This window comes from Zingiber officinale, chromosome 11A, assembly GCF_018446385.1.
Source record: "Zingiber officinale cultivar Zhangliang chromosome 11A, Zo_v1.1, whole genome shotgun sequence".
Taxonomy (NCBI): domain Eukaryota; kingdom Viridiplantae; phylum Streptophyta; class Magnoliopsida; order Zingiberales; family Zingiberaceae; genus Zingiber; species Zingiber officinale.
Window position 1 is genome coordinate 843,148 of NC_056006.1, and position 19,516 is coordinate 862,663.

At 41.4% G+C, this 19,516-nt stretch overlaps 1 protein-coding gene and 1 long non-coding RNA gene across 2 annotated transcripts; both read left to right on the forward strand.

The window, feature by feature from the left end:
- The first annotated feature begins 3,275 nt into the window (after positions 1–3,275).
- LOC122031141 lies at positions 3,276–3,644 on the forward strand. Its single transcript, XR_006125753.1, has 3 exons — positions 3,276–3,343; positions 3,429–3,530; positions 3,608–3,644. It is a non-coding gene; the product is annotated as an uncharacterized LOC122031141 (long non-coding RNA).
- A 685-nt stretch (positions 3,645–4,329) lies between these two features.
- On the forward strand, positions 4,330–6,604 carry LOC122032786 (serine carboxypeptidase-like 18). Its single transcript, XM_042592095.1, has 6 exons — positions 4,330–4,339; positions 4,507–4,625; positions 4,699–4,801; positions 4,875–4,912; positions 5,019–5,120; positions 6,563–6,604. The coding sequence occupies exons 1-6, from the start codon at positions 4,330–4,332 to the stop codon at positions 6,602–6,604; spliced, it is 414 nt and encodes a 137-aa protein (XP_042448029.1).
- Positions 6,605–19,516: the final 12,912 nt, after the last annotated feature.

Consider the following 19,516-nt stretch of genomic DNA (forward strand, 5'->3'; position numbering starts at 1 on the left):
GGCCACTTGAATTCCAAGTAGGGGATTCAGTCTTTCTCAAGGTTGCTCCTATGAAGGGAGTAATGAGATTTGGCAAGAAGGGCAAATTAAGTCCTCACTATGTAGGACCCTACCCGATTACAGAGAGGATTGGGAAGGTAGCTTACAAGCTGGACTTACCACAAGACATGTCGATAATACATAATGTATTTCATGTCTCCATGCTAAAAAAGTGTCTCCATGACCCTAGCCAAGTGATTCAGCCTCAGTCAGTATAGATCCAGGACGATCTTAGCTACAAGAGCATACCTACACAAATAGTGGACAGAGCAGTTAAGAGACTAAGAAACAAAGAAGTGCCACTAGTGAAGGTCATCTGGCAGAATCAGAAGCACGAGGAAGTTACCTGGGAGCGTGAGGACAGTATGAGACAGAAATATCCAGAGTTATTCTAAGTTCGGGGACAAACTTTTTATAAGGTATGGGGGATTGTAACGACCCAATTTTCCCTATTTCAAGTTCTAAAAGTCCTTATTAATACTTAGAAGTGCTATAGAAATATTCTAGAGATTTTTAGAAATATTTAGAGTATTTCTAGGTAATTTTTGGAGGTCGTTTGGTATTTTTACTAGACGAAAGAATTTTTGACAAAAAAATGTCCAAACCGAGATTCGAACCGAAGACCTCATACCCGAACCAAACCTTAACCGAACCCAGCTAGCCAACTGTTCCGCAAGTGTTTCATGAACGATTATGGAACGAGATGTATATAAGTTCTAATTGATACAGAAATACCTTAGGTTTAAAAAGGTTGCAGAAAAATGGTCGAGCCGAAGCTCGACCCGATGACTAGGGGTTTCGACGGAAACGCAGATAACAAAGTGTTCCACAGGAGTTTTGTTAATCAAGTAGGGAACAAAATATATTTAAGCTATAGTTGATAACAGAAAATACCTAAGATAAGAGAGGACTTAAGTTTCTCCCGTGACCTAAAACTCTCGATTCCTCTCCTCTTCTCACGCGACGGCGCGGCGTCTTTGCTCGGGCGAAACGAAACCGCATTAGGACTTTGTCTCCGGCATCGGCAAAAGGCTCTTTCCGGCCGGTCTTCATCCATGTGTGACCACCTCGACGAGGAGAGCTCGGAAACTTAAAGAAGCCGCCGAGATTCGAAGTTCTCCGAACCCTAGAAGCCTTTTTCCTTTCGGTTGTAAGTCCAAGAATGCTAGATAAGTACTACTCACCTGTGGTAGGAGTTGCTCCGAACTTAGGGTTTCGTTTCCTTGTTTTCTAAGTTTTCTTGAATCCGAAGCATGCCATAAGATTGAGGTTTTGATGTTACTACCGTAAGTGAAGGAATCTGGAAATAAAAAAAAGATTGTTTAGGTTTCCTTTTGTTACCGAAACATGCAGTTTAAATTGTGGTTGCTAGGACCTGTTGATTTCGGTACATATTGTGGGTTGTTTCTTTGTGTTCGGATTTCTTCCTATGGTTTCCGTATCATGCTTTACATAATAGGGTAGCTAGGGATTTAACCTTCTTGTTTTTGTTTCGGTTTAAGCTGTGTAGAAAAGAGAATTTGCCTGCTTATGTTCTGTTATATCATGCTTAAAGGGATTTATTCGCTTGCTGCTTGTGTTCTGTTATAGCATGCATGTCCTGAATTTAGTCATGTACATGTGCAGATTTATATTTCATTTATATCATTGAAACAAGCGTTATAAAGGTTTTAATTTCAGCAAGTATTTGTTTTGTTTGTGCTATTTGCTAGATATGAATAAGCGTGTTTTTAGCAAATGCAGAACTTAGTTTGAGTTCCTTTCATTACCATTTAGTATTTCCTGATGAAGCATGATTAAAGAGATTAGTTAGCTTCTTTGTAATCCTGTTATAGCATGATTAAAGAGTTTAGCTAGTTGCTTTGTATTTCTGTTGTAACAGGTTTAGAGCTTAAAGAAATATGTTTGGACGAGTCATGATTCTAGTTTGGATACCTTGTTCTTGTAAAGTTCCAATGCCTACATAATCTAGTAGCAAAATTTCCATAAATTGGCACCTGTATAGTTAAGGTATCTTGCACATACTTGGCTGTAGAAAGGAATGGATAACTATGCTTACACATAGCCATCTATACAAATCACCATACTAGAATTAAGCCATGTTATTTTTAGGCACTTCAGTTTAGTATGGCATGCAGATTTCTTATAGCTTAAATGCAGATTTTTATAAGTATAGGATGCAGATTTTAATAGGCAGGTTTTCATAAGTATTGCTTACAGATTTTCTACTTGTGCTTGCTGCAATATCTTTGCATTCAGGAATTAAAGCATGCTGTACAGATTTTCTACTTGTGCTTTGCTACCTCTATGAACATGAACAGTCTTGTTATCTTAGCATATAGTTTAGATTTCTTAGTTGTATGTTTCTTGTGTAGTCGAACAACACTACAAGAAAAATGTCATTCAACAACACTCAAACGACAACGGTTTTATACCAAATCGTTGTCTTTTTATCTTTTAACAACGGTTTTAACAAAAACTGTTGTCTTTTAGTAGTTTTTTTGGCCTATGACAATGGTTTTTAAAAACTGTTGTCAATTTATATTTTTTTGAGGATACGACAACGGTTTTTAAAGGGAACGACAACAGTTTTTTAAAACTGTTGTCTATGTGCACTTTTTTGGGATTACGACAACAGTTTTTAAAAACCGTTGTCTATTAAGTGTTGTTGAATGCGATTGTTTTTTCTTTCGCCACTTTTTCTCCTTCGTCATTTGTCTGTTTTACGCTTTGTTTTTTTCTGTCTTTTTCCCAAAACCCTACTCTTCGCCGCCTCCTCCTCACCACCCTCTTCGTCACCTCCCTCCTCACCACCCTCTTCGCCGCCTCCCTCCTCACCGCCCTCTTCGCCGCCTCCCTCTTCGCCGCCTCCCTCTTCGCTGCCTCCTTCCTCGCCGCCCTCTTCGTCGCCTCAACTTTCGGCCTTGCCACCTCCTCCTCGCGGCCTCTACTTTCAGCCATCTTCACCGCCTCCTCCTCGTCGCCTCGACTTTCAGCCAGTTCCAACACAAGAAGGAAGAAGAAGGAAGGAGGAGGAGGAAGATGGAAATCCCTCTCCTGATTGTCTCACTGATCTTTCTCTGCTTCTTTTCCTCTGCTCTCTCATCTTCTGTGGTCACCTATTTACCTGGATTCCAAGGCCCCCTTCCCTACATGACCAAGGGAAGCTTGGTCTACGATTGGCGGCGGTGAATCATGTTTCGGCGTCTCCTGTTGCAGCATCCCCGCCGTGGCATCGCCACTGGCTTCCTCGCTCTCACCGCCTTCACTCTCGGTTCCTCCGACGGCCCCTCCCTCCCCACAAGTAACCCTCCTTTCATCCTTTTCCCTTCACCTCCTTTCTCAATATTTTCTCTTCTTTCTCACGCATGTGCTCCCCTTCGTAAAAGATGTCGCCATTTCGATATGCGATCCGTTTCGGCAATTTCTGTCTTCGACTTCGTCGATTTTCTCGCAAGATTTCACGCTTCCATTCTCAGTCTTTTCTCCAGGTTTAAACCTAACCTATCGTCCTTAAAGTTTTCTTTCATCGATTTGGAGTTGCATAATCTTTTAATCTGATTCGTAGAGTTTTTTGCACGGCATTTTCCAACCGCGTGCCCTCTACCACCTCTGGATTCAAGTAAGGACGTGGCATGCTGCAGTGGATGCCTCAAAAGGAACTCTATTGTCAAAGCGGCCGTGGCAGCTGGTCTTGTCGTGGTGAATATATGTCTTACTGAAGGTGAAAGGACTTTATTGTGTCTTCAGATTTCCTCAATATGTGGATTTTTTTTAGGTGTATTCGTTTGAACGATGAGCTTTTTCCAATACTTCTTTTCAGATGTATATGGTCCTATGCCTATAATGGGTATAGGGTCTGGCACTATCATTGATCCTGATGGGACGATCTTGACCTGTGCACATTGCATAGCAGACTTTTCTAGTAGGCAAGTGATCTCAAAAGGCAAAGTGAGTATGCAAACCTACAACTTAGTTATTCATCTTGATGAAGAAATGCGCTTAGAACTGGATGAGGACTGAGAATTTGAATTTGCAAGTTATATCCAGTTGGACTTGGTTACAAATACTATCTGGGTGAAGTTACAAGCAATTAGATTTCATCATGTAGACTAATAAAGATTGTGACTCATGTCTTAGTCCACCTTTGTAGGGCGGAAATTGTAGAAGATTGCAAGATGCATATCGGTCTTTTTGAAGTTTCCTTGGTTAGCTTGCTGTCATACAAGTTTGAAAGATGTTCTCCTAACTCAGTCTGGTTCATATCTGACTATGCTAAGTTTGCTTGAGATGATGAGATGTAATAGTCCTGGACCATATCTTTAAGTTTCCTGGACCATATAAGGGAAGCTTGGTCTACCATCCTTATTCCTGGACCAAGGTAACTTCTTCTTCTTGATCAGTAATTGAGGAAGCAATATGATACATGCTTTTGTCCTGTCTGCGTGAAAACATTCGTGCAGGTAGCCAACATTATCTTTGTAGATTCCCCGTTGGGTTCTGGATTCTCATACTCAAGAAAATATGAAGGGTATGATGCCAACGATACTATTTGGTCCGAACAGGCTTCTAAGTTTCTTTTACAGGTGGGAAAGATCATATATATTCCTGATGTAATTACTGTAAGTGCCTTAAATATGTAATCTTTCACTTTTGCAGTGGCTTGTTGAGCACCCACAGTTCATCTCCAATCCCCTCTACATTGTTGGGGATTCATATGCTGGAAAAATTGTACCTATGGTGGCCAAAAGAATATTGGATGGTAACTCTACTTTTAATGTAAACTATTGATGAGGGTGTTAATTTACATGCCATTTTCATTTACTGTAATTCAGGTATTGATGAAGGGAAAGAACCATTACTTAACCTCCAGGTAAATTGCTTGAATTGATGGGCCACTGGCAATAAAGGGAAAGAATCTAATTTTGATCTTTAAATTATGTCATAGTTTATATGAAAGAAAAAGCCTTGGCTTTCAGGGTTACTTGATTGGCAATCCATCCACGGGTGGAAAAGTCGATACCAATTCTAAAATACCTTATGCTCACAGCATGGGAATCATATCAGATGACTTCTTTGGGGTAATCTTAGTAGATCAACTAGGACGAATTTCTCAAAATGATCTTTGGTATCACTTCACGAATTGTTATTTAGTTATTATTTTTTTCCAATTAATTATATTTTGTTCTTTAAGATCATATAATTTATGTGTGTTCACAGTTCACAAAAGCGGAGTACTCTCAAGAAGAAATTGATGAAGTGCGCTCTGAGATAGCAGAATGCATACAAGATCATATTTATGAATAGGTATATACATGAGTTCATCTTATTGCATTTGACAATAATAATATTCAGTTAAATTGAATACATGCTGCTTATACTTGATTGCACTTGATTTGGAGATATCTGTCTCTGAGTCCATTTACCAAATCCAATCGGCATGACTAAACTGCATACTTGATGCGCCAACATCAAATACAAACCGATAACTTAATCCTTTGTCAAATATAAAAATTGATTAACCTTAATCCTTTGTCAAATATGTATACTGTATTTTGGTTTACATAACAAACTTTCTGGGGTTCTCAATTTTATAATGTAGATGTCTTTGTTTAGAAGGGTAATAATCTTGTTACTGCAGCATCTTCATTTTTTAGATGACTCCATTATTAATAGTGACGAAGGGGGTATTTTACATCAAATTGAGATGATTATGGTCAATTTTTTTTGGGGTTCTATCAGTTCCAATAGGAAGATTCACTGGATCTCTTGGAAAGATATTTGTAAACCTAAGCTAGAAGGAGGATTGGGAGTAGAGAACACACTTGTCGAAATTTCTGTCTAGCATGTACTGTGGGTCAGTCTCTCCTGTGGTGGTTTTACTCAAAAACAAAGCTTCACATTGTTGGAAAAGGACGTTACAGATGAGAAACGTAGCAGAAGAGCATATTAGATGGCGTTTAGGTGAAGATCATATTAATTTCTGGTTTGATACATGGTTAGATGCAGGTCCTTTGTTAAATCCCTCAGTCTCATCGTTAAATCTTGGGCTTTTATGTTCTTTACTAGTTCTATCTGTGTGATTTCCATGATCTAATTAGCGGTATCCTCTATGATGTTGTTGGAAGTTTGGATTGCTCTTTTCTACTCTCTATTCCGTGTAAAAACTAAATAAACCATCTCTATGCTTTTGCATGATTGTCGAAGAATTTTATTCGAATATGAATTGGGGAAAATGCTAATATAGTTAGGAATTTTGATTCCTGCTAGAAGTTAGGCCGTTTACTGAGTCTATTTGAGTATCAAGAGAGTAGATCCTTATGATAATTGTGGGTTGATCAATTTGCTTGCTCTGTGAATTTAAATTAGTAAAGCTTGTTTGCCTAATTCTCTGTGTGCTACTTTGTTGCTTCAGCCCTTGTTTGTATTTGTGATTTTGTATGCTCCGGAAATAAGTTGGAACTTGATTTTTCATGTCTAATTTAGCTAGATTCTATAATGCTTTTTTGATGCTCGATGATAGAACCAGAATCTGGTTGTTGCTCTAAGCCATTTCTGCAAGTAGATTTTCCTGAATTTACTATTAATTAAGCAAATGCTATATGTAGATCTGCAAGTCTTCGATTTTTAGATTAATTTAAATAATTATGCTGATTTACTAAAGAAATTGCTGGCGGATTATCTCACTAACAAAGCAGTTGAACCCATAGTAGATGGAGTTTCGCTAGACTTCAAATTGGATAGAATTTTTTTTGGTATATGTAAAGTTGATAGGTTTGGTTTACCATACTTAAGAGTTACTTGTAAAGCCATATAGCTGGTCTTTTAAGACATACTACTCTGAGTTTTTGTAAAACTGTAATAAGGTCAGGTGTGAAATTTCCAAGAGATCCATTTTTTATGCTATTTACTCCTGGGAAATGAATTAACTTGCAATCATATGCTATTTACCTCAGGGAAAAGATAATGACCCATTTCTGTGAAAGGAGAAGAAAAGAGAAGCTAGGAGGGAGGAGAAACCAGAAAAGGCTGCAGTTTAGAAGATGTACAGGCTGTTTAGAAGATACACAGGTAGAGAAGACCTGCTCCAACAAAACATGATATTTTGGACTATATGTGTGATATATATAAACTTTTGGCTGTGTAAACTTTTGTGATGTTTGAATGTTGATGTTTGGTACTTTAATGATGTTTGGATGATGATGTTTGGTACTTTAATGAAATTTCCATTGTAAATATTGATTATGTAGGTTTTTTATCAATGAAATTTGCACTGGATGTTTTTTATAAACCATTGAGTAGGAAAAGATTAATAAGTTTTTTATTTATTGTCAAAATGTTGTATATTGTACCCAAAGACATCAGTTTAAATATGTCAAACTGTTGTCAATGGCGTTAAAAGACAATAGTGACAAACTGATGTTATTTAACATCGTTGCCTAAAAAGACAACGGTTTTTAACCGTTGTCAAACCGATGTCATTGGCAAAAAAGACAACGCTTTTTAGCCGTTGTCGTAGACAGTTCAAAACTATTGTTGAAAAGCCTAGGCATACGCTCAAAGACAACGGTGAAAAACTGTTGTCTTTGTAGGAAAAGACAACAGTTTTTCACCGTTGTAAAAATGTTGTCTTTGCCTTCAAAGACAACGGTTAAAAACTGTTGTCGTTGGCCACCCCTTTTAACAACACAGCCTTTAACAACAGTTCAAAATGGCCTATGACAACGGTTTAAAACCGTTGTTGTTTGTCTTTTTTCTTGTAGTGGCAAGCATGAACAACCACTTAAAATGAGTAAGCAGTATTAGAATTTGATTGGCTTTGCTTTATTTTTATAGCATGCTCTGTTAGTTGCGATTCTCTACTTGTTAGACATACTTACAGTGATCTAGTAAGCTCTATTAGAGGATTATGAGTAGCTACAAGTAAGAAAAAGACCAAGGTCTAGTTAGAAAAGATAACAAGTAAATTAAAGTAAGAGGCTAGTACTCGACTTCCGAGGTTGTCGTTAAACAAATCCAGGTGACCAATTTCGAGGTCTTGGCCCTGGTAAGACCAAGGTCTTTATCCTCATAGGACTGGAGGCTCACTACCTCAGTCTCTATTAGAGAGCGTGCATAAGATGGTACTAAGTTTGGGCCCAAGAAAGAGAAGAAGAAAGTTAAAAATTAATTTCAAGTATAAGGCTATAAGTAAAGGAAACAAGTATCACCTATGTTTAGAACTAACAAAGTTTAGCTCTTATAATTCTAAACATACAGTATTGGTTTTCATATATTTCCTTATGAGTTTATTGAGTATGATTAGCTTTATTTCCAGTATAAAAATGTATTCTTGTATATCATGAGTATGCAGATTATTTTAGTGTTTTGCTATTAGATGAGCATGTTTAGCTTTTCTATTTAGTATTTCAGTTTCAGTATCCTTTGCATCTTATGTACTTTCAAGTTTTTGTGAGATAGATTAGTACTTACTAAGCGTTTCGCTTATAGATTTATTTTCCTCCTACTGCAGATAAAGGAAAACTTAAAGTGTAAAGAGGAAGGCGACAAGGAGGATGTCTGATGGAGGTGTGTGATGCCAGGACTATGGAAAGATCTGGGAAGCTTTGAGTTTTCATGTTTAGTGGATAAGAAATTGTTGAGTTGTACTTCATGGTTTATGTCATTTGGGATTTTATTTTTATTCCTTATTTTATTGAGTTTATTCGTGTCTTAGATTACATTCTATGATGAGTCTCTGTGTAATAAGTAGTTATTTTAGTGTTTGACACTTATTAAACTGCATGAGTGTTTGATACATGTTCCAGCCGCCTGTGACTGAAGTATATATTTATGTATCTCAAATTATTGTCACCGGTATAGGGGAGATTCTGCCGAAATTTTTCGATAGAGACTCCTCGTGGTTTCAATCATACCGGTTAAATAGAGTTAGTAGATAAGTAACGGTCATCCTTAGAGAGTAGTATAGTATAGTAAGAAGACTAATAAGTAACGGTCATCCTTAGAGAGTAGTATAGTATAGTAAGAAGGGTGGTCGTTAAATTGATAAAGTATTTGTTCAAAGTTTAACTAAATGTTTTGATATCAAAAATTAGCTAAGTTACTTTTCAAAGTCAATATAATTTTATCTTAGCTAGTTTTAAATGAAAAAGTTATGTTTTCAAAATTTTTTCTCTCACTTAGCTAAAGGTTCTACAATGATTATTAATTCCAAAAAACAAAAAAAAGCTAAGTGCTTATCAAATTTTGGTTAACCCTCTACTTTTCCTTCTCTAAATTTTTTTTGAAAAGTTAAGTCTCTCAAAATAAGCTAAAGTCATTGATCATTCTTACTTATTTATTTTTGATATATGGCAAAGGGGGAGAGTAGAAGAAATTCAAAATTAAAAAAAGTTTGAATTAAAGAAAGGTTGAAAATTTATAAATTTAAGGAGAGCTTTTATTAAGGGGGAGCATTCTACAAAATTTATAAAACTCTTGGACTTACTTATTTTTTTCTTTGTGCTAAATTTATGCTAGTTATGCCTTTCTTTATTGCATCCTTTTTCATAACTTTGAATTTCGATTGTCATAATCAAAAAGGGGGAGATTGTTGATGCGGGAAGCATCCGACGATCAAACTTTAGTTTTGATAATGGCAAAGGGATTCAAAGTTAAGATTATTTGTTATCTAATATGTTCATGGAGCTTGCAGGAAAGTCCTAAGTGATACTTAGGCGAAAGTCCTAGTTACAGTTAGGCAAGGTGAAAACCCTAGGAGGTGGTAACCCAAGGTCCTAGGGGGTGGTAACCCTAGGTGAAGGAAAAACCTAAGGGACGGTAACCTTAGGTCCTAGGGGGCGGTAACCCTAGGTGGAGGAAAACCCTAAGGGGGGGGGGGGGGGGGGGGGTAACCTTAAGTCCTAGGGGGTGGTAACCCTAGGTGGAGAAAAACCCTAGGGGGCGGTAACCCTAGGTCTCAGGGGGTGGTGACCCTAGGTGGAAAGTCCAGTCGATTTGGAGGATCAGACTGGTATCAGGTAACTCTCCTGAGTGGAGTAGGTGAGGACGCATTCCCCGTAGAGGGAACAGTAGGCGTCGGGTCTACCTAGGGTTTCCGGTTAGAAATCTGAAGTCAGACCCGGACAGTTCGGAGACTGTCATTTACTATCTTTACTATATTTTATGTGTGCTAATTCTTGTCTTGTAGGGTAGGTTATTGTTTTGGAGCTAACACATCTTGTAGGTACAAAAAACCACAGTTAAGCCTCGGATGAATAGTATCCGAGGTGCCTCCATGGAGCTTGGAGGTGCCTCGAGTGCAAGCCAAAGTCAGCTGTCTAGAGGAGCTGGAGGTGCCTTGGATGTAGCTAGAGGCGCCTTGGAACAAGGCTTGAAGGCGCCTTAAACCAGATAAGGTGCGACCAGTTCTGTGCTGATCCACGCGTGTGACTCGGCAGCCTGGAGGTACCTTGGACAGGCTGGGAGGCACCTTCAGCACAGTATAAAAGATGGTCTCGAGGAAGAACTCAAACAATCAAGTGCTAAGCTTCCTTTCTTCAACGTGTTGCCAACGAGACGACCTAGAAGTGCTGCGAATTGACATCGACGACCCGGAGCTCCGAATCTTCAATTTTTCCTACTGTCGTTGGTATAATTTAGTCGCTTCTTTTAATCATTGTACTTCATCTTGTAAACACATTTATGAGCTTATAGTTGTTTCCCACCGGAAGTGATCAAAGATCGCGGGCCTTGGAGTAGGAGTCACCACAGGCTCCGAACCAAGTAACTCCTTGAGTTCTTGTGTGATTGTTCTCTTTATTTCCGCTGCTTTAACTCTCGAACGATTTCTGACACTAAAACACAAAATAGCCACGAGCGCTATTCACCCCCCCCCCCTCCTCTAGCACTTTCGATCCAACAATGTCTAGTCTAACTCAATTGATAATCCCTAATGTTATAGCGTAGTCCCCGACAATGGCGCCAAAAACTTGTTGACCTCCGCAAGTGTACGGAAATATCGCAAGTAATATAAAAGATTATCGTATCCACAGGGACTGGAATAAGCACTAAGAATGTCTCAAAGTGAGTTAGCTAAACAACAATTCAATGAGTTAACAAGTACAAAGTAAATCTACCAAAGGTAAAAATGCAAATGAAAAGTTAAGAAACAAGAATAAGGGCAATGATAAAGGTATGTTCTAGGAGTTTTGGTTTCTTTGTAATGTTATTCAATGTAATGATCTACCAAATCTTATTTCTCAATTGTCCATCATTTGTAGAAGGTTGTCGGTTCCCTCTTGCAATAGACAACCGGCCTAGGACTGAAATATATCTAAATGCGATCAATTAGGAATGAACCCTATGTTGTCCTTACACGGGCTTGCCTGTCACGTGCGTCCCTCAGAAAATCAACATAGAAATCCACTACTTCTCAACCTCATTATGATATAAAGATTAATGCACAAATCTATCCTACCCCCTTGAATAACCTAGTTTCCTCTTCAAGATAATCTCTCAAATGTCCTTACACGGGCATGTTCCTGTCACGAAGATCCCTCAGAAAATTGAATGAGGAATTACCTCTTCAAATTCCATAGGATATCTAAACCCTCAATCAAGCATGGTAATTAGACACAATTACAACATTCCACACAAGATCAAATAGATACAAAACAGGGCAACATCATAGAAATAGAAATCTTGACAAATCTGCAAGAGTTTACATCAAATATTCATTACAGATACTCCCTCTATCCTAGAACAAGAGATCTAATCCATTGAACAAGGAAAGAATCCAAAATAAGAAGAAAAGACAAACATCTTGATCCCAAATCCAAGAAAGATAGGGAAGAAAAGCTTATCTACGATGAAGACCATCTTCAGATCTAATCCTCGCTCCCCGGAGTCGAAACGTTGAAGATCCGCCCTTAGAATCGCCGGAATCCCTCCAAGAAGGTGGAGGAACGCCCAAATCTTGAATTCCCCCCAAAAGGGAGAAGATCCCCCTTCAAATCTTGAAGAAACCTTTATATAGACGTGGGGTTCGGGCGCCACATGGCCCCGAGGCACGGTCGTGTGAAGTTCACATGGCCAGAGCAATTTCCTTCTCTGCCAACCTTACACGATCGTGTGTGGTACACAGCCGTGGCTTGCTTCTACTAATACTCCCCTTGCACGGCCGTGTAGATCTACACGGCCTGCACTGCCTCTGGCTCTGGAAACCTAGCACGACCTTGTGGTGTACACGGCTAGGGCCCTCTTGCTCATTGGAAGTCCTGCACGGTCGTCTGATGTACATGGCCAGGGCCTTCCTGATCTCTGGAAATCTCACATGGCCATGTGGTGTACACGGCCAGGGCTCCATCTGGCTTCAAATCTTACACGGTCGTGTGAGGTTCACACAGCCATGGCAACTTCCATCTCCGCTGCATCCACACGGCCAAGGAAGTCCACACGACCTGGGCAACCCCCCATGGCAGGGTCGTGTGGCTCACAAGGCTTGTGCCTTTCCTCCTTGTTCAAGTGTCAAAATTTTCTCCAAATTCGACTCCTGTGTACACAAAATGCACAAAAGCAGATCTCCGAACAAAAAGAGTAAATATGCTCAAAAGGAAAGCTAGAAGTACGAAAGTGCATAGATAAAGCATGTACAAAGTAAGTGAATGTGCGTCAAAACATGTTAAACAAGTGCATACAATCTACGCACATCAACGAAAGAATTTGGAGAAAACGTCGAGGGGACCCAGAGAAAACTTTTTACGCGGCACGCGATGGTATGTTCGGATAGCGAGTCTGTTTTGCATGCCCGAGGAAAGTATGTCAAAACGAGGTGAAAAAGGACGGGGAGGTAAGAGGAGGAAGGTCGGACGCCGGGGTGGCGTTGCATGTTGCGACCAAGGGTCGGACGAAAATATAGGGCGAAAATTACTTCTGGGCCCTTTTCGGAGGGCCAAACGGTTATTTTTGGCCTCGATGTAGGGTGAACCATACCTAAAGAATGCGGCAGCTCTGAGGGAGTGCAGCTCAGCCTGAACAAAAATAAACGTCCTCTGTCAGTAGTCTAAGCAAGTCCAAGCGCCAGCACCCCAGTTGTGCTAAGGCGTCTATGAAATCAGGATACGTGTGAAAGTCTGCAAGAATGGGCGCCGAAGGTAAAACTGTGCATCGCTAGGTAGGTCATTCTACGGCTATGGAAAAGCTCAAGAAAAAATATTTATTCTTCCATTCAGAATCTGGAGAAGGAAGGGGAGCGAATAAATTGGTTCAGAGGCGGGCTTGAAGACGAAAAAGTCCTTCACTATGACGGTGAGGAGTAAAGAAATAGTGGAATAAGCAGGGAGTCCAAGGTATGTCGCATACTTCACAGAGGAGGACGAACCCGGACAAAATCCTCATGGAATTAGGGATAAGTTGACAAAGAGGGATGCGGAAATATCGACTCACTTGGGAAAAGAAATGGTGTATAGGAAAGCGGAGGTCAGCCACAACTTGCTCCTTGAAGAAAGTTACATACCCTATAGGCGGTGAAGAGACCCAGTGGATCTCAGAAGGTATGATGATGTGCATAGCCATGGGAACCTCGTAGTTAAAGCGAAGATTGTCCAGATCCATGCCAGTGAAGGTTGAGACTCCGGGAGCATAAGTAGGTGTAGGGGAGTCCATGGGGGAAGGCAGGGATAAATCACAAGGGTCAAAGCACAATGGGTGCTGGAAGCAGGAGGAAAGCTTACTTCGGGAGACAAAAAGTTCAGCAAAGTAAGGGAAGGGGGATATTTATAGGCGCCAAGAAGGACCTAAAGGCCCTCATCCTCAGCGCCCATCGAACGATTCACATTTAAAGATTGATGACATCATCCATAAGTCTAAGAATAACAAAAGTCGTCGAATCATCCTAGAAAGCGGAGCTCAGGAAACATGGCAGAGAAAGGGGTGGCGGAGGATACGAGGAGAATTTATGACAGTCTCGAGAATAAGCGGGGCTACAGTATCTCCTCTTGAGCTTGTCAAAAAAGCTTTCTTGAGTACCCTAGCTCCTGGCCAAGTGAGCAAACCTAAGGCAGGGAATTGGGTAAGACTCTCGGAAATATCCTAGTCTGGCAAAATCATTGAACAAGTAGATAAGTTGTTAAGTCTGGTCGGGACACTAATTGGTTGACCTTAGCCAGCACCCGCTCGGATAAAGGAACTCACCTAGTTAAGGAGAGTAATCGCGTAACAGGTCATCCATGCATATCAATAAGGAAGTAGCAAGAACTATGAGAAGACACACTAAGTAAATAATATGTACACTGTATGAGGATAGTTGAACCAAATGTCTGTCTCCTACAATTCCATCATATTCAAATCAAAGTGTGCAAGCTTCCAAAAGAAGGATATAGGAGAAGTAGAGGCCTAATTATCAAAAGAAGGAAAAGTGTTATCAGGATGCTCCTGAAGAAGGCGGGTTCGGTCCAGAAAGTCGTCGGGAGGGACTGATCGGAGAAGACCTTTCTTATGAAGCTGTCGCAGGCCACCTCCACCATAGCAAATCATCTTGTCGATGAAATTGCCTATCTTCCTCTCGAATTCTTGGGAAGCAATATAGGCGGCCTTATGAGCTTTCAGGTGAGCAGTTTCGCTTGCCTGGTATTCTATCAGCTCTCCCTTATCCTTATCTACATCAACTTGGACTAGGGCCAGTTCTTGCTGGGTGGTGGCAACCTCGTCCGTAACCTTTAAGAGATCTTCCTGCACAGACTTAATAGTAGCTTTGGCAACCTACCATTGTTTTTAAAAGGCAGCTTCCTAATCAGTACTTACAGTCAGGCCAGCCCTGGTGGTCGCTAGATCCTTCTCCAGAGCCACGTATGACTCTTGTAGATCCTTCAGCTGCTGAGAGAGGGTGGCTACTTCCACTTCCTTCTCATCCAGATCATCCAAAATTTGGGCACGTCGCAACCCTTCATATTTAAACTTGGACTTGCTTGTCTTTAGAGTGGCCTCCAGGGTCCGTATCCTCCCTACCTCCACCTGGGCCAGGCCTTTGGTAGCTTGGGCCCTTCCCCCAGTAGCTTGAAGGAGGGGCGACACTAAACTATCAGAGGGGGTCTGATCAAAAACGTGGCTAGGGGTATTAGGCAATTCCAATTCCCGAAGACGAGCCCTTAAGGACTTGTTCTCTCGTTGGAAATATGCCACATACTGAGATATACTCAGACCTATGACATAGGTCTGAGGAGAGCAGGAGAAAGTTAGTACTATTTCAAAAGTCTGAAAGGGAAATAGAGAAAACTCATCGACAACAATCGTTGCGAAAATATGTCGGTTAACTCTAATGGGGGGGCTTTCTGAGATCTAATCTACAATAGTTTGCTAAGAGCCGACCAGGGCCCCATGGAGTTGCACCTGACCATAGAGGGAAGAGGTGCTGGCCGACGGAGGGGGATCCTGCACTTGCAGGGAGGGCAGTTGGTGGATGGAAGTGAAGTCATATTTGCTCCAAGGGCATTCCTTGGCGCGCGAGGAAGAAGCCGAAATAACCTGTGGAGCAGGAGGTAGCATAGAAGGAGGAGAGGAGTCCTCGGGCTGATCTCCCGCCAAGGCACTAGTCTGCTCGGGTACAAAAGGTGGGATCCACGGAGAGACCATAACCTCTGTTACGGCAGAGGGGGACACCCGAGCAGGGGTCTTGGCCTTGACCTTGGAGGGGGCTCGGGCAAGAGGGGGCCTCGATGGAGAAGCCTAGACTGATGGAGTGATGTGTTTTCTCTTACACTGAAGACGCAAATGCTTCTCTGGAGGTGGAGAGGGGGCCCTCTCATCCTCAGTCTCCAGGGCCTCAGTTCCCTTGGATTGTTGGGAAGAAGTCCTTGTTGTGGCACCAACCTGAGTGGTTGGAGGTACCTCAAAACTTCCCAGAAGTTCTCCCCCCAATTCCTTCAAAACAGTATTGGGAAACTTAGAGGAATTGATAGAGTACGCGTGGAACATGGCGGCTTCTGCAAAACAACAAGCGCATACCTCAGTTAGTGAAGACCTGGAGCAAAAAACATGAGATCTTACCAAAAGGGGCGCCTATAGACGTCTGGATAGAGCTAAACCCAAACGCGTATAGTATGCTCTCTCATAATATCACAAAAATTTGAAGTCGAACTCCTTCTAGTTGCCATTAAGATGTGAGGCAGTCCGGATGATGATGATGCTCTCACAGCTCGGAGGGTGAAGGAAGATTATAGCGCTATTTAGCGGGCCAAGTTACAGGCTCAGGTAGCTGGACATAGAAAAAATGGGACTTTCAGCCCTTATTTGAAGAAGACATGTCCACGAAAAGCTTATATCCTATCTAGGATTGTACCATGAAAACACCAGGCTCTGAGCGCTTAAGGGCGTAAAAGTGGTGGAAGAGTTGCGGAGTTAGGGGAATTCGATATAAGCGGCATAAGATCAACATCCTACACATAGCACAGAAAGCGTTGGGAGCAAATTGAGATAATGGAATACCAAAGTACTTGCTCAAAGAGGAGAAAAACGGATGGATGGGAAAGCGGAGATCACCGATAAGTTGATCCTTAAAGAAGGTTACAAACCCGGTGGGAGGGGAGGACAGATGTTCATGAGGACCTTGAGGGAGGAGCTTGTAGGCGTCGGAAAGTTCCAAACTAGCACGGATCGACTCAAGGTCGCTTCTATCTAAGTCGGAGAGAAAGTACGAGTACCAAGGAATTCCCCTCTCACTATCCATTGAAAAGACGGAAATGGGGAAGGCAGATGAGGAAGGAAGAGTACTTACAATGGAGGAACAAGAAGAAGAAGGCATGCAATCGAAGGCAAAAGAGCAAAGAAAGGTTGAAAGAGGATGAATCAGTAAGAAGTAGCGGTGAGCAGCCTTTAGAGTTTATAAATCAAAGTCCTTAGGAAACATCGACTAATGAGCCGGACAAACGAAATGGCACAGCACACGTCTGCCGTCAGATCAAGAAACGAGAGTGATTTAGGGAAGCGTACGGAAAAACATGTGTTATACATTATGAAGAGTTAAGGTTGGGGGGCATGTGTCACCTCCCTATAAAAGGGCATTTATGATGGAAGTTACAGGAAAATCATGAGGAAGGATATACGAGGAGGCGCACCTTCATGAAGACCATGCATCGAAGACTGGAGATTCCAGGCGGGGGGCCTTGGGAAACGAAGAAGACAACGGCAGGAAAGTCAATCAAAATTCGGCGCCTTTACACTTCCTTGAAATCAGAGTAAGGTTTAAATTTAATTAAAAAAATCTTATGTAACACACTTTGTGATCGCAGGGATAAGGAGGTAAATCCAATAGCTCATCTTCTTCCAAGCACAAGTGTTGCCTCCAGAACATTCCTGGTCATGTCTCCAAATCGTTCCCTGGTCATGTCTCCAGATCATTCCCTGGTCAGACCTCCAGAGCATTCCTGGTCAGACCTCCAGAGCATTCCTGGGCAGATCTCTAGATCAAATTCCTAGGCAGATCTCTAGATCAAATTCCTAGACATATCTCCAGAGCATTCTTGGGCCGATCTCCAGATCAAATTCCTGTGTAGATCTCCAGATCAAATTTATGAGTTGATCTCCATATCACAGTGCTGGGCAGACTAGGGGTGGCAATTCGGTTCGGGTTCGGGTTGACGGGTTCGTGTTGGCAAGTTGGTGGGTTAGCAAATGACAACCTGAACCCGACCTGATTATTAATTCGGGTCAAACTATTCAACCTGAACCTGATCTGTTTATTGCACTTGACATAAACCCGACCCGTTTGACCCGTTTAACCCGTTTGACCCAAACATGACCTGAATTCATTAAAGAAATTTTATATATTAAATTAAAAATTAAAAATAACATTTATCTACACAAATTGAAAATCCATATCATAAATGATAAGTCATAGCAACATTGCAATCAATAGCATATCTCTATGTTTAGAGTTTTTAACTTTTTTAAATTTGTGATTTTAGTTTAAATTTATAGTTATTTATAAATGGGTTTGCGGGTTGTAATTGGGTCATTTCAGGTTGACCCGAACCCGACCTGTTTATTAATTGGGTCAATTGGATCGACCCGATTTCGGCCCAAACCTGAAACTACCCAACCCTAACCTGATTTTTTTCATGTTCGGTTCAGGGCGTGTTTTCGTGTTAGGTCAAAAATTGTCACCCCTAGGGCAGACCCCCAGATCGAGTCCTTGTCAGACCTCCAGATCAATTCCTGGTCAGGTCTCTGGATCACCTCTTGGTCGGGAGTCCAGACTCTCGTCCCAATGCGAGTTATAAGTGAGCATGCTCTCACGCTTACAGACTCTCATCCCAGCGCAAGTTATAAGTGAGCATGCTCTTGTTAGTAATTAGCCCTAAGAGCCAATTATGAGAGATTAGGCTTTTTGGATTAATCATTGAGTTAGACTCGAATGAACCCACTCATTGGATTAAGTGTAATCCGAATTACACTCATTGAGTTAGACTCAAATAGATCGAATTGTTGGATTGAGTCGAATTGCATGGGAATCAATAGGTTAGACTCATTGGGTGAACTTGAATTCACCAAGTTGAATGGTTAAAATTCAACCATTGGATTGAATGGTTGATTTTGAGACATTGGATTAGAAGATGAAAGGGTGGAGACTCTTGGTAATCCATGGGATGGCTATAAATATCATTTGGATAATATTTTTCATAAGATTTTCATCACTTGAGAAGGTGAAAGGTCTCTTTGCTTCTTCTTCATCCTTTCCTTGCTTGGCCGAACACACCCTTGAAAGTTTCAAGCACAACCCTGTGTGTTCTTCTCCATCTTGTTGAGTTTATGAGACAAACGAAAGCAAGGCATGTTCGTGTGGATACCGTAGAGGCGCGAACGCTTGATCATGCTGTGATTCGAGCTATCGGGAGATCGTGAGCACGCTTCAAAGGTATAACTCTATCATGTCTTTAGATCTAACTTAGTATAAGATTATGTTTCCCTTCACATGGATCTTCTGGAGGAAATAGGTTTTTCCGCTGCGTGTTTGCGTGTTTAAGCAACCTATTCCCTTATAGCTCTCATGACCAACAACCTCCCAGTCAGTGTTCCAGACTCTCGCCCTAGTGCGAGTTATAAGTGAGCTTGTTCTCACGACCAATGACCTCCCGGTCGATCTTCCAAACTCTCACCCCATCGCTAGTTATAAGTGAACTTGCTCTCACGACCAATGACCTCCCAGTTGGTGCTCCAGACTCTCGCCCCAGCACGAGTTATAAGTGAGCATGCTCTCACGACCAACGACCTCCTGGTCGGTGTTCCAGACTCTCACTCCAGCGTAAGTTATAAGTGAGCTTGCTCTCATAACCAACGGCCTCCCGGTCGATGTTTTAGACTCTCGCCCCAGCGTGAGTTATAAGTGAGCTTGCTCTCATGACCAACGACCTCCTGGTCGGTGTTCCGAACTCTCGCCCTAGCGTGAGTTATAAGTGAGCATGCTCTCATGACCAACGACCTCCCGGTCGGTGTTCCAAACTCT